General features: G+C 40.8%; 1 protein-coding gene across 8 annotated transcripts in view; it reads left to right on the forward strand.

Annotated features, from left to right (window-relative positions):
* The window catches only part of PHF8 (PHD finger protein 8), an 84,266-nt gene that overhangs the window by 11,596 nt on the left and 59,164 nt on the right, over positions 1 to 13,506 (forward strand). For all 8 annotated transcript variants that reach the window (XM_039223930.1, XM_039223931.1, XM_039223933.1 and 5 more), the window contains exons 3-4: positions 10,541 to 10,626; positions 10,993 to 11,101. In XM_039223930.1, coding sequence (XP_039079861.1) covers positions 10,541 to 10,626; positions 10,993 to 11,101 — 195 coding nt within the window. The remainder of the gene's footprint in view (positions 1 to 10,540; positions 10,627 to 10,992; positions 11,102 to 13,506) is intronic.

Raw genomic sequence — 13,506 nt, forward strand, 5'->3', positions numbered from 1 at the left:
CAGTGATAATTATTGGGACAGTGCAACCACAAGTCTGAGTTTCATCCATCTGTCTTCCTGATGTGAGCAATTATCTAGCCCAATCAATGTTTGTTGAATTGAGCTGAAGAATAAGTAAAACAAAACTGGGAGATGGATAAGGTGAAGACTTCTGGTGAACAAGATGGATGCTGTCAAATGTAGTGGGGCAGATAGCAAGTAAATGAGCAGTTTTAAGTCCACCTGGTGAGTGCCGAAATAGGGATAGTGTGTATGGGGGAGTGCCGTGGCAGCAGGGAAGAGGGAAGAACAGGAATGTTCTAGGCACAGGGAGCCATGTGTGATGAGACCCAAAGACCAGAAAGAGCATGGTACGGAGAGTCCAGCTGACATTTCAAATTTTTTAATGTTTGTTTATTTTTGAGAGGGGGGTGGGCAGAGAGAGAGACACACACAGAATCCAAAGCAGGCTCCAGGCTTTGAGCTGTCAGCACAGAGCCTGACACAGGACTCGAATTCACAAGCCAGGAGATCATGACCTGAGGCAAAGTCAGACCCAGCTGGTTTTTCAGAGCATGGCTGACTTCATGTCACCCAGTCACACACAGCCTCATATTTGGAATGGGACCCCATACTTGAGGTTTCATGTTCTGTGGTTGTTTTGAAATTCTTAATAATTTTACCTGTTTCGTATGTAAAATCCAGTGAGACAGTGGAGTATGGGAGGGACTTAGAGCTTTAGCTCACATGTGTCCCACCTTCTACTACCTCCCCACTCCCTGAACAGGTTCTCAGTTGGCTGCCTGGGGAACCAGGTCTGAATGTGGGTGCAAGAGAGTCAGAGTTCTGTGCATGTGTCCTGTGCACTGAGTCACAGGACATGGCCTGTACTTCCCTTGAGTATCCTCATGCCAAAGGAGCATGACAATAAATAACAAATAAAAAGGCCCATGACAAGTTGAGAGACTGTGGAAGAAAGGAAAAAAGATTTTTTCCCCTGTGTTCTGAACAAGAGGCCCCTGATTTTAATTTGCACCAGACTTCATAATTATGTAGCTGACACTGCATGTGAGAGGCCAGACTTGAGGCCAAAGGCCTTGTAGACCATGGTAAGTTTATACTTCACTATGAGAAAAATAGGAAGCCTGTGAGGGGCTTTGAGCAAGGGTTGGCAAGATCAAATGGGTGGGTTTTTTTAAAAATGTATTCATTTATTTATGTTGAGAGAGAGAGAGCATGCGCCCAAGCAGGGGAGGGGCAGAGAGAGAGGGAGAGAGAAACCCAAGCAGGCTCCACACTGCCAGCACAGAGCCTGACATGAGATCCTACAAACCGTGAGATCATGACCGCTGAAATCAAGAGTCAGATGCTTAACTGACTGAGCCACAGGGCCGCCCCTCAAATTGGTGTTTTTAAAATGATCACTTTGGTTGTAGTGTGATGGGCCAGTTGGGTGAGGACGGAGTAGAGGCCAGGAGCCCAGTTAGGAGGGCAGGACAGTAATCCCAGCTAGAGATAACAGGGGCCTGGATTAGGGCAGGGGCGGTAAGGATGACAGAATGGCACAATTGATAGTTAATCAGGACGTAGAATTGCCAGAACATGATGGTAACTTGAATGATACAGAGCACTTACTATGTATCAAGCAGTGTTGTAAACACTTTCAATGGATTAACTCATTTATTTTTATAACAACTTTATGAAGTACTTACAATATTTATCCCCACCTTCGGGATGAGGAAACTGAGGCACAGAGGTAACATGCCCAAGTTCCTGTGATAATAAGTCGCAGGTACAGCCAGGATATAAACTCAGGCAGTCTGAGGTTATGGTGCCACTTGCCAAGAGAGGGAGTGTGTTTGTGGGGGGCAGACAGAGGGAGAAATTGAATTTGGACATGTGAAATTTGAAACATGTAAGGAGGCTATCCAGTAGAAGTACCAGTAAGCATTTCAAGGGAGGAGTCTGAAACCCAGCAGAGAGATCTAGCTTGCTGTTATAGGGGCAGAGGGCGCACATGGAGCACTGGGGGGTAAGCTCAACAAGGGAACGTGAGGAGAGAAGAAGGCCTAGGAAGCATTGACATTTAAGGAGTGGACAGGACAAAAAGAGTGCGTTGGGAAACAGAAGGAGCAGCCAGAGACATAATTAAGATCACATCACATCCCTGCTCATAATTCTCCCACGGATTTCACCCAGTTCTTCACTCCGGAAAAGCCAACATCCTTTACGATGGCCTATGAAACCCTACTACTTGAGCCCATTCATTACTTTTTTGACCTATTACTGTCCCCCTTACTCTCTCTATTCCAGAATTCTGTCCTTCTCTCTGTTGCTTTAATAATCTAGGCACACTAGTACCACAGTGCTTTGGTACTTGGTATTCTTTCTACTTGGGATGCCCTTCCCTCATATCCATATGGCTTGCTTCCTTACTCCCTTCAGGTCCTTATTCAAAAGTCATTTTGTCAGTGAGTTCTACGTAAAATTTCGGTACCTATTGGCTCCCTTATCTGAAATTTCAGTACCACTGCCATCCCCCCACCCCACTGTGTGTGTGTGTGTGTTTGTGTAGTTACATACACATGTGTATATATTCCCCTTCCTGCTGTATTTTTCTACTTGGCTCTTTTCACTATTATACCATGTATCTCACTGATTACATTGATTTATTTTGTTTCTTGTTTGCTGCTGCCACTAGAATGGTGTCAGCTCTATGAGGGCAGGGATTTCTGTATGCTTTGCTCTATGTCTTTATCTCCCCAGCAGTTGGACCAGGGCCTGGAAGATGCTCAATAATGTTTTTTGTTTTTTTTTTTTAATTTTAATGTGTATTTGTTTTTGAGAGAGATAGACAGAGTGCAAGCAGGGGAGGGGCAGAGAGAGGGAGACACAGAATCTGAAGCTGGCTCCGGGCTGTGAGCTGTCAGCACAGAGCCCAACGCGGGGCTTGAACTCACAAACCATGAGATCATGACCTGAGCCGAAGTCGGACATTTAACCAACTGAGCCACCCAGGCGCCTCTCAATAATGTTAACTGAAGAAATGGACATCAGGCAAATGGGGTGTTATGGAAGTCAAGGGTAGAGAACTTGTCAAGTGGGGAGAAAGCACAGGATCAACACTGTGTGCTCATACTGCTAAGAGATCAAGTGAGATAAAGGAGAGGAGTACTTACAGCATGTATCAATAAGGAGGTCAGAACATTGATGAGCTCTGTTTTAAAGAAGGTGAGGACTAAAATCAGACTGCAGCAGGGTAAGAAAGTATACACAGCAACTCTAGAAAATTCCTCTGATAAGTTTGGCTCTGATAGAACATCTCTGGATAATACCAAGTGGCAAGAAGTAGGTGGACTTTTCACTGTATACAGTTTTGTGCCTTTTGAGTTTTGTACCATGTATAACTGATAACTATTCAAATAAGTTAGTAAGAACCTACACACAAAGAAGATATTTGGCTGTGAAGTGGCTGAGGGGCAGATAGGAAGGAGGGTCTTATCTTTTTTAATTGTTTAAATGCTATTGTGAAGGAGAAGGAAGGGAGGAAGAGGTTGAAGATACTGAAGAAAGAAGGGATAATGGATTGAGAAGATTAAAAAAAGATGTGAACCCAGGTGGAAAAGCCGACTTTGGAAAGGAGGAAGGATAGTTCTTTCATTGTAACAGGTGGAAAGGATGGGTGCAGAAGGAGGTGGATTTGGTGTGGAAAGTTGAGACAGTTCCCATCTGATTATTCATTTTGTCTAAAAAGTAGGCAGGGTCATTTTCTGAGAGAGGAGGGAGGTTAGTGGGACCAAGGATTTGATATAACCACACTGGAGGATGGGAGAGAGAATTGAGCAGGATTCTGAGGAAGCATGACCCAGATATTTTTTTCAGTAGACTTTATTTTTTAGAGTTGTTGAAGTTCACAGTCAAATTGAGAAGAAGGTACAGAGATTTCCCATATTCTTCCTGCCCCCACATGCATAGCTTCTCCCATTATCAGCATTCCTCACCAGAGTGGTACATTTACCATTGATAAACCTACACTGACACATGATTATCACCCAAAGTCCATAGTTTACAACAGTGTTTACTGTTGGTGTTATACAGTTTGGACAAATGTATAATGACATGCATTCACCATTATACCATTTTAGTATCATACAGAATAGTTTCCCTGCCTTAAAAAAATTCTCCATGCTCTGCCTATTCATCTCTCTCTCTCCCATATCCTCTGGCAATCACTAGTGTTTTTACTGTCCTCATGGTTTTGTCCTTCCCATAATGTCATATAGTTGGAATCATATAATGCATAGCCTTTTCAGATTGGCTCCTTTCATTTCATAATATGCACTTAGGTTTCCTCTATGCCTTTTCCTGGCTCGATAGCTTCTTTCTTTTTAGCACTGAATAAATATTTCATTGTTTGTATATACCACAGTTTATTTATCCATTAACCTATTGAAGGACCTCATAATTGCTTCCAAATTTTGGCATTTATGAATAAAGATGCTATAAACATCCATGTGTAGGTTTTTGTTCAGTTCCTTTGAGTAAATGCCAAGGAGCATGATTGATGGATTGTATGTTAAGAGTATGTTCAATTTTGTAAGAAACTGCCAAACTGTCTTCCAAAATGGCTGTACCACTTTGCATCCCCACTAGCAATGAATGAGAGTTCCTTTTGCTCTACGTCCTCATTAGCATTTGGTGTTGTCAGTGTTCTGAATTTTGGCTATTCTGATAGATGATGTATAGTGATAGCTCATACTTGTTTTAATTTTCATTTTTCTAACAACATATGTGGAGCACGTTTTCATATGCTTATTTTCCATTTGCATATCTTCTTTGGTGAGGTTTCTGTAGCGATCTTTTGCCCATTTTTAAATCAGGTTTGTTTTATTGTTAATTTTTAAGACTCTGTGTATATTTTGGATAGCACCCTTTATCAAATATGTCTTATGCAATGATTTACTCCCAGTCTTTGGCTTGTCTTTTTGTTCTCTTGACAGTATCTTTCAAAGATCAGATTTTTAATTTTAATGAAGTCTATTTTATCAATTCCTTTTTTCATGGATCATGGCTTTGGTATTACATCTAAAACATCATTATTGCTATGCCCAAGCTCATCTAGATTTTTATCCTATGTTCTAGGAGTGTTGTAGTTTTGCATTTTACATTTGGGTCTATGATCCACTTTGAGTTCCATTTTTGTGAAGTGTACAAGTTCTGTGTCATGATTCATTTGTTTGCATGTGGATGTCCAATTGTTCTAGTACCATTTGTTGAAAAGACTATCTTTTAGCCCCATTGTACTACCTTTGCTCTTTTGTCAAAGATTAGTTGGCCATATTTATGTGGGTCTACTTCTGGACTCTCTATTCTGTTCTATTGATCTGTTTGCCTATCTTTCATCTATACCACACTGTATTGATTACTGTAGCTTTATAGTAAGTCCTGAGGTCAGGTAGCATCAGTCTTCCAGCTTTGTTGTTTTCATTCAATATTGTGTTGGCTATTCTGTGACCCAGATATTTTGGATAGTGTGAATTTTTTTTTAATTTTTTAAAGTTTATTTATTTTGTTTTTTTTTAATAGTTTATTGTCAATTTGGTTTCCATATAACACCCAGTGCTCATTCCAACAAGTGTCCTCCTCCATGCCCATCACCCCCCTTCCCCTCCCTCCCATACCCATCAGTCCTTAGTTTGTTCTCAACATTCAAGAGCCTCTCATGGTTTGCCTTCCTCCCTCTCTCCCCCATTTTCCCCTTTCGTCTCCCCCACGGTCCTCCGTTAGGTTCCTCCTAATCCTCCTATACCTGCAAACATATGGTAGCTGTCCTTCTCTGCCTGACTTATTTCACTCAGCATAACACCCTCTAGTTCCATCCATGTTGCTACACATGGCCAGATTTGATTCGTTGTCATTGCTGTATAATATTCCATTGTATAGATAAACCACATCTTCTTTATCCATTTGTCCATTGATGGACACTTAGGCTCTTTCCATCTTTTGGCTATTGTTGAGAGTGCTGCTATGAACATTGGGGTCTATGTGCCCCTGTGCATCAGCACTCCTGTATCCCTTGGGTAAATTCCTAGCAGTGCTACTGCTGGGTCATAGGGGAGTTCTATTGTTAATTTTTTGAGGAACCTCCACATGGACAGTGTGAATTTATTGTGGCACTGATCCAATGGGTAATTTTTCTCCAGCCATGTCCAGTGGTCCAGTGTTACATAGTTGGATTGAGCCAGGGTTGGGATGTGCACATGGGAGTGACGGAAAGGCAGTGGGGCAAGGGATTCGAGGATATCTGTTGGAGAATGGCTGAAAGGAGGAATGCTGGAATCTAAGCTACATAGGGAAGAAGGCTGAAGACAAGAATAGGTGAAGAGGTGAAAAGTAGGCTCAGGGGATTTTGAGGGCAAAGAACAGGTGTAATGAGTAAGAGCTGGGTGATTATATTTGTGGTCACAAGTGTGCTGTATGAATTTCATTTTCTAGATGTGGAGCTATTGCAGGTATTCACAAGGGCTGGAGGATGACCATGAAAATTGTTAGCTGAAAGGGAAGTAGAGACAGCAGCCTCTGAAGATAAGGAGGTCAAACAGCTAAGAAAAGGCTGGACCTCTTTGCATCAGTACTAATGTCATGTGAGATGTTGGCAGGACTTGGGATAGAGAAGAATCTGTGAGCAGGTTCTTTAATGAGTGAAAGAGGTATATTGGGGAGTTGAGGAGCTGACAGGGAAGAGGCATGACTAGATGATGTGAAGCTCAAAGGGGTAAGAGATCTGTGGTGCCTGGGTGGCTCAGCTGGTTAAGCATCTGACACTTGATTTTGGCTCAGGTCATGATCTCGTGGTTCATGGATTCGAGCCCTGCTTGGGATTCTCTCTCTCCCTCTCTCTCTGCTCCTCCCCAACTCACTCATACTCTCTGTCTCTCAAAATAAACATTTTTTAAAAAGGAGTAAGAGATCACACACAGGGGTAGAGGAAAGAGAGTGAGGGGAATGTCTACTCCCAACACACCCCTGAATTACATAAGGGTCTGGTAGAATGCATAACTTCTACCTGATGGGGTTCTAGCACTGTGCTTCTTAGACGTTCTGTGGCGAAGGACTGGGTTTGTCTGTTTTTTAAAATTTCAAACCATAATGGACCAATTATTTGGTAAAATAAAAATGAATTACTAGAAAAATGGATGAACCTTCTGCAAACTACAAGCCCCAATTTCTTATTGTTAGATTCAACAGACATAAAATTACTCAGCCAAATTGTCATAAAAGTTATTGGATGCTTATGCTGACTTTTTTTTACTTATTCAGACCTGTGGTAAACAGTTCACAGATCAGCATTAGTCTGTGGACCACACTGAATGGCACTTGTATAGAGAAAATGGCTTAACTGTGGTTAGTTAAGCCAGGACGATGAAGAAGGGGTTTGTTGAAGGGGATATGAATTAGATGGGTTTGTTTACCAAGAAATGGGGTTGCTTGGGGATACAAGAGAAAAGTTAGGCATGTTGATGACCAGTAGATGTTTGGGGGTAGGAAAAGTACATAGCTATATGGGATGAAAGTTCAGGAGAGAGGGATGACTGGAGGGGTTCCTTTTTTGTTTTTTAATGTTTGTTTATTTTTGAGAGAGAGAGACAGAGCACAAGCAGGGAAGGGGCAGAGAGAGAGGGAGACACAGAATCCGAAGCAGGCTCCAGGCTCTGAGCTGTCAACACAGAGCCCGACGTGGGGCTTGAACCCACGAATGGTGAGATCATGACCTGAGCTGAAATCGGACGCTTAACCAACTAAGCCACCCAGGCATCCCTGGAAGGGTTCTTTCTTGAGCAGTGTCCAAGGCTAACAGGTGTGAGAGACAGAGAAAGGATGTGGTCCGACAAAGTGAATTAATGCCACAAGGTCTGGGGAATATATGTAAAGAAAGTTTAGTCAGGTTAAGGGTAAGGTGTGCTTCTTTATGTTCACCGTGCTAAGCACTTTATTTATTATTATTATTTTGTTTTTATTCTCAAGTTAAGATACAGCATAGTCTTGGCTTCAGGATTAAACTCAGTGATTCATCACTTACGTATAACACCCATTGCTCATCCCAACAAATGCCCTCCTTAATGCCCATCTCCCTTTTAACCTATCCCCAGACCTCTCCACCTCTATCAACCCTCAGTTCTCTGTATTTAAGAGTCTCTTACGGTTTGCCTCCCTCATTATTTTTCCTTCCTTTCCCATATGTTCACCTGTTAAGTTTCTCAAATTCCACATATGAGTGAAATCACATGATACCTGTTTTTCTCTGACTGACTTATTTCGCTTATTTGCATAATACCATCTAGTTCCATCCATGTTGTTGCAAATGGCAAGATTTTATTCTTTTTGATTGTCAAGTAGTATTCCATTGTGTGTGTGCGCGCGCCACATTTTCTTAATCTGTTCATCAGTTGATAGACATTTAGACTCTTTCCATAGTTTGGCTGTTGTTGATAGCGCTGCTATAACCATTGGGGTGCATGTGCTCTTTCGATCAGCATGTTTGTATCCTTTGGATAAATTCCGAGTAGTGCATTGGTGGCTCATAGGGTAGTTCTGTTTTCAATTTTTTGAGGAACCTCCATACTGTTTTCCAGAGTGTGTGCTAAGCACTTGAAATACATTATCTGAGCCCTTGAAATAACTCTACCACGTTGATGGTGATATCTCCAATTTATTGATATGCAGCAGGTTTACAGACACAGGATTAGCAATTAGCAAGCAGTTGGAACAGTGGTGGGTCCTGATACCAGGAAGTGAGTTTGTGAGCATGATCCTGAATGAAACAATTGGAGTTCTACCCTATTTTTATGCTCCCTGCTATGTGTGGCTGACCAAGAATTTTAGGAGTTTGATATTAGCCAGAATTTACTAGGAGGGCTGCTAATCACTTATTTGGTGAGGAAGGATTTACTTTTGTGAGATTACCAACTCTCATACACACAAACTCAAATTTTCAAAATTAAAAAAAAATTTTTTTTAAATGTTTTATTTATTTCTAGGAGAGAGAGAGAGAGACAGCGTGAGCAGGGGAGGGTCAGAGAGAGAGGGAGTCACAGACTGAAACAGGCTCCAGGCTCTGAGCTGGCAGTCAGCACAGAGCCCGACGCGGGGCTCAAACCCATGAACCGCGAGATCATGACCTAAGCGAAAGTCAGACGCTTAACTGACTAAGCCACCCAGGCGCCCCCCCAAAAAAATTTTTAACATTTATTTCTTTTTGAGAGACAGAGAGACAGAACATGAGCAGGGGAGCAGCAGAGAGAGAGGGAGACAGAATCGGAAGCAGGCTCCAGGCTCCTAGCTCTCATCACAGAACCCGATGTGGGGCTCAAACCCATGAACCATGAGATCATGACCTGAGTCGAAGTCAGATGCTCAACTGACTGAACCACCTAGGCACCCTTCATATTTTCAAAATTAAATAAATCTTTTTTATACATTACAGTATGAAATAAGTAACACATGTTCATTATAGAGCATTAGAAAATACAAATAAGAGAAAAATGATTACCTGTAATCCTTCACTCAGAACCACTGTTGATTATAAAATATTCTTTTCAATCCTTTTCATTTAATCAAGTAAAATATTAAAGTTTAAAGTTTTGATTATATGTTGAAGTAAGAATCTTTTGGATATATTGGTTAAATTAAAAATTAAAATTAATTTCACCTGTTTCTTTTTACTTTTTTTTTTATTTTAGAGAGAGTGAGTGTGCATGAGCAGGGGAAAAGGGCAGAAAGAGGGAGAGAGAAAGAATCTTAAGCAGGTTCCATGTTTAGTGTGGAGCACAACACGGGGCTCCATCCCATGACTCTGGGATCATGACCTGAGCTGAAATTAAGAGTTGGACAACTCAGTTGACTGAGTCACCTAGGCACCCCCCTTTTTATCTTTTTAATGTGACTATTAGAACATTTAAACTTATGGGGGCACCTGGGTTGCTCAGTTGCTTAGGCATCCAACTTTGGCTGATGTCATGAACTCACAGCTTGTGAGTTGGATCCCCACGTCGGGCTCTGTGTTGACAGCTCAGAGCCTGGAGCCTGCTTTGGATTCTGTGTCTCTCTCTCTCTTTGTACTCCTTCCCCACTTGCACTCTGTCTCTCAAAAATAAATAAACATTAAAACATTTTAAACAAACATTTAAACTTACATATTTGGGTCACATATTTCTATTGGATGGCACTGTTTTAGAATCTCTTCTAGCTTTTACCATTCTGAATCTTAATGAAGCTTTGCTGTCTGTACATTCTTAGCTCTATCATAATTGTTCTTAGACCAGTGTGGTCCAGTGTAACTTTTTGCATTGATAAAAATGCTTGATAATCTGCCAAGTACTATAACTTCTAGCCACATGTGGCTACTGAACATTTGAAATGTAGCTATATGATGCAGGGACAGCATTTAAAATTTTATTGAATTAATTTAAATGTAAATAGCTATTTTTAGTGGACAGCACAGTTCTAGACCTTAAGACAAATAAAATTCCCATAAACCTTGGCTGGTTTTTCTCTTTTCTAGTTGTGTTGGTGTTGAAGAAGAGAAGGCTGCTGACATTGACCTCTACCACTGCCCCAACTGTGAAGTCTTACATGGACCCTCCATTAGTAAGTGGATCTTGGGGTTTTCAAGAGAAGGTGGTCCAGGAAAACGAAGGAACCTTCGAAGGAAGACTGCCTTTGTCTCAGGGCTTGGGAAATAGCAAAAGCCTGGGTAGGCCCTGCAGGCTAGCAGCTGTCCCAGTGAGAGAGCAGAATTGCAGAGCTTTACCTCCCTCCCTACCTACAGATTTCCCCAGAGGAAGCACCAACCTCACCAAGGACTTTTCCTGAGTATGTGAGGGCCTCGTTGACTTCAGGTGCTCCAAGGGGTTGTTAGATTGGAAGAAAATTAGGATCTGCTGAGGCCTTTGCTCTTGAAACCATAGCTCATGGCCATTCTGACTCACAGTCTTGTGTCTTTTTCTGGCTTAGTGAAAAAACGCCGTGTATCTTCAAAAGGGCATGATACACACAAGGGGAAACCAGTGAAGACCGGAAGTCCTACATTCATTCGAGAGCTCCGGAGTAGGACCTTTGACAGGTGAGGGTTGGTGAATGCCAGGGCTCTGGAAGGCTAGGATTCATCTCTACCTAACTTTGCCACTGGCTATCTCATTAGGTGCCTCGCCCATTTGGGAATATTCCCTCTGGGGAGGGATCTTCTGTTTTAGTCATTTTCTAAGAAGTGTTGTTAGAATTTTATCCAACATGCCGAGTACATTAAGGTCCACTTGTAAAAACTTTTGTTAGATTGGGAGGCAGTTTTCGCCTGTCAGGAGAGGATATTTGCATACACCCAAGGAATGCTTCAGTTAGGAGTCTAAAGATTAAAAAGTTTAATTCTCTCATTGTAGAGCAGAGGAAAACCTTTTTAAAAATAAAAAAAATGTTTGGTCATGTTTTTATTTTAAATAAAAAATAGTTTTCTCCCTTTTAATGTGTTTTTAAAAATTTTTTAATTTTCATTTTAATATTAAACTCTATGCCCAATGTGGGGCTCTAACTCACAACCCTGGGATTCTCACATGCTCTAGTGACTGAGTCTGCCAGGCGATTTTTTTTTCCATTTAAAAATATTAAAATGACTTATTAAAAAAAGTTCCTTAAACAAAAGTAATGAGTTAGAAAAAGTAGTGAATAAAGCACTCTCTTTTGCTTGGTTTTTAATTTGTGCAACCATTTTCAGCTTTCCTTTAATTGAAATGATATTTAGAATTATGTGTTTCTTCACCTTAATGTCTTTTGATTTGTTTGTTCAGAGGCAATAAGTCTCCTTTCTACTTCAGACCCCTCAGATCCCTTCTCCAGTCAACCAGTTTCTTGTGCATTCTTCAAGAAATAGTTTTTGCTTATATAAATATGTGTGTGTGTGTGTGTGTATCCTACTTTTCTAAAAAAAGCATAAATACACTCAGTGTTCTGCATCTTGCTTTTTGTTTTAACCTAAATTATATATCTTGGAGATAAGTCCATAACAGCATATACTGGTGGTTTTTGTTCTTTTTCATGGATGTTTAGTATTCCATTGTACGGATATATAGTATTTTAACTAATCCTCTATTGATGAACACTTAAATTGATTCTAGTATTTTGCTGTTAGAAAAAAATGCTGCACTGCTTGTTCATAGCAGCACTCTCAACAATAGCCAAATCATGGAAAGAACCTAAGTGTCCATCAACTGATGAATGGATCAAGAAGATGTGATTTATCTATACAATGGAATACTACATGGTAATGAGAAAGAATGAAATCTGGCCGGGGCGCCTGGGTGGCTCAGTCGGTTAAGCGTCCGACTTCAGCTCAGGTCATGATCTCGTGGTTTGTGGGTTCGAGCCCTGTGTCGGGTTCTGTGCTGACATCTAGCTCAGAGCCTGAAGTCTGCTTCGGATTCTGTGTCTCCTTCTCTCTGAACCTCCCCTGCTCATGCTGCCTGCCCCCCCCACCTCAGAAATAAATAAAACATTTAAAAAATTAAAAAAACAATGAAATCTGGCCATTTGTAGCAACATGGATGGAACTTGAGAGTGTTATGCTTAGCGAAATAAGTCAGGCGGAGAAGGACAGCTACCATACGTTTGCACGTATAGGTGGTTTAGGAGGATCTTAACGGAAGACCATGGGGGAGAAGAAGGGGAAAAATAGTTGGAGAGAGGGAGGGAGGCAAACCATGAGAAACTCCTGAATGCTGAGAACAAACTGAGGGCTGATAGGGGTGGGGAGAGGGGAAGGGGAGTGATGGGCACAGAGGAGGGCACTTGTGGGGATGAGTACGGGTGTTATATGGAAACCAAATTGACAATAAACTAAGAACAAATACTGCAGTGAATGTCTTTGAACTTTTTTGCATATGTGAATAAGTATATGTGTAGATTTTCTACCTTAAAGTGAAATTGCTAAAGACTATATACTTTAAAAATGTTTATAAATGTTACCAAATTGTTTCCAGAGTGACTGTACCATTTCTTATTCCCATTAGATAGTGTATGAAGATGGCTGTTTCCCCATATTGTGGCCAACCTTGTTTATTATCAAACTTTTTTTGCGTTTCTGATAAGATAAATATGACATGTTTCCACTTGCATTTAGTTATGAAGAAGGCACATATTTTTGTGCCTTTATAAGTCATCTTTACTTCTCTGTTTATTTCCTGCTTATTTGACAGTTTTTCTTTTGGGTTAATGCCCATTTTTTTTTTTACTGATTTGTAATAGCTTTCCTTACAGAAAAGTAAGGAAATAAATTTAAGCATTTATTTATTGAAGTATAATTAACATACAGTATTATATTAGTTTTGGCTGTACAATATAATGATGTAGCAATTCTATCCATTACTTAGTGCTCATGATCCACCTATGAGTAAAATCCTGTGGTATTTGTCTTTTTATATCTGACTTATTTCACTTAGTATTATCCCCTCTAGGACCATCCATGTTGTTGTAAATGGT

The sequence above is a fragment of the Hyaena hyaena genome, unplaced genomic scaffold (assembly GCF_003009895.1).
Source record: "Hyaena hyaena isolate Hyena2069 unplaced genomic scaffold, ASM300989v1 scaffold_1508, whole genome shotgun sequence".
Classification (NCBI taxonomy): Eukaryota; Metazoa; Chordata; class Mammalia; order Carnivora; family Hyaenidae; genus Hyaena; species Hyaena hyaena.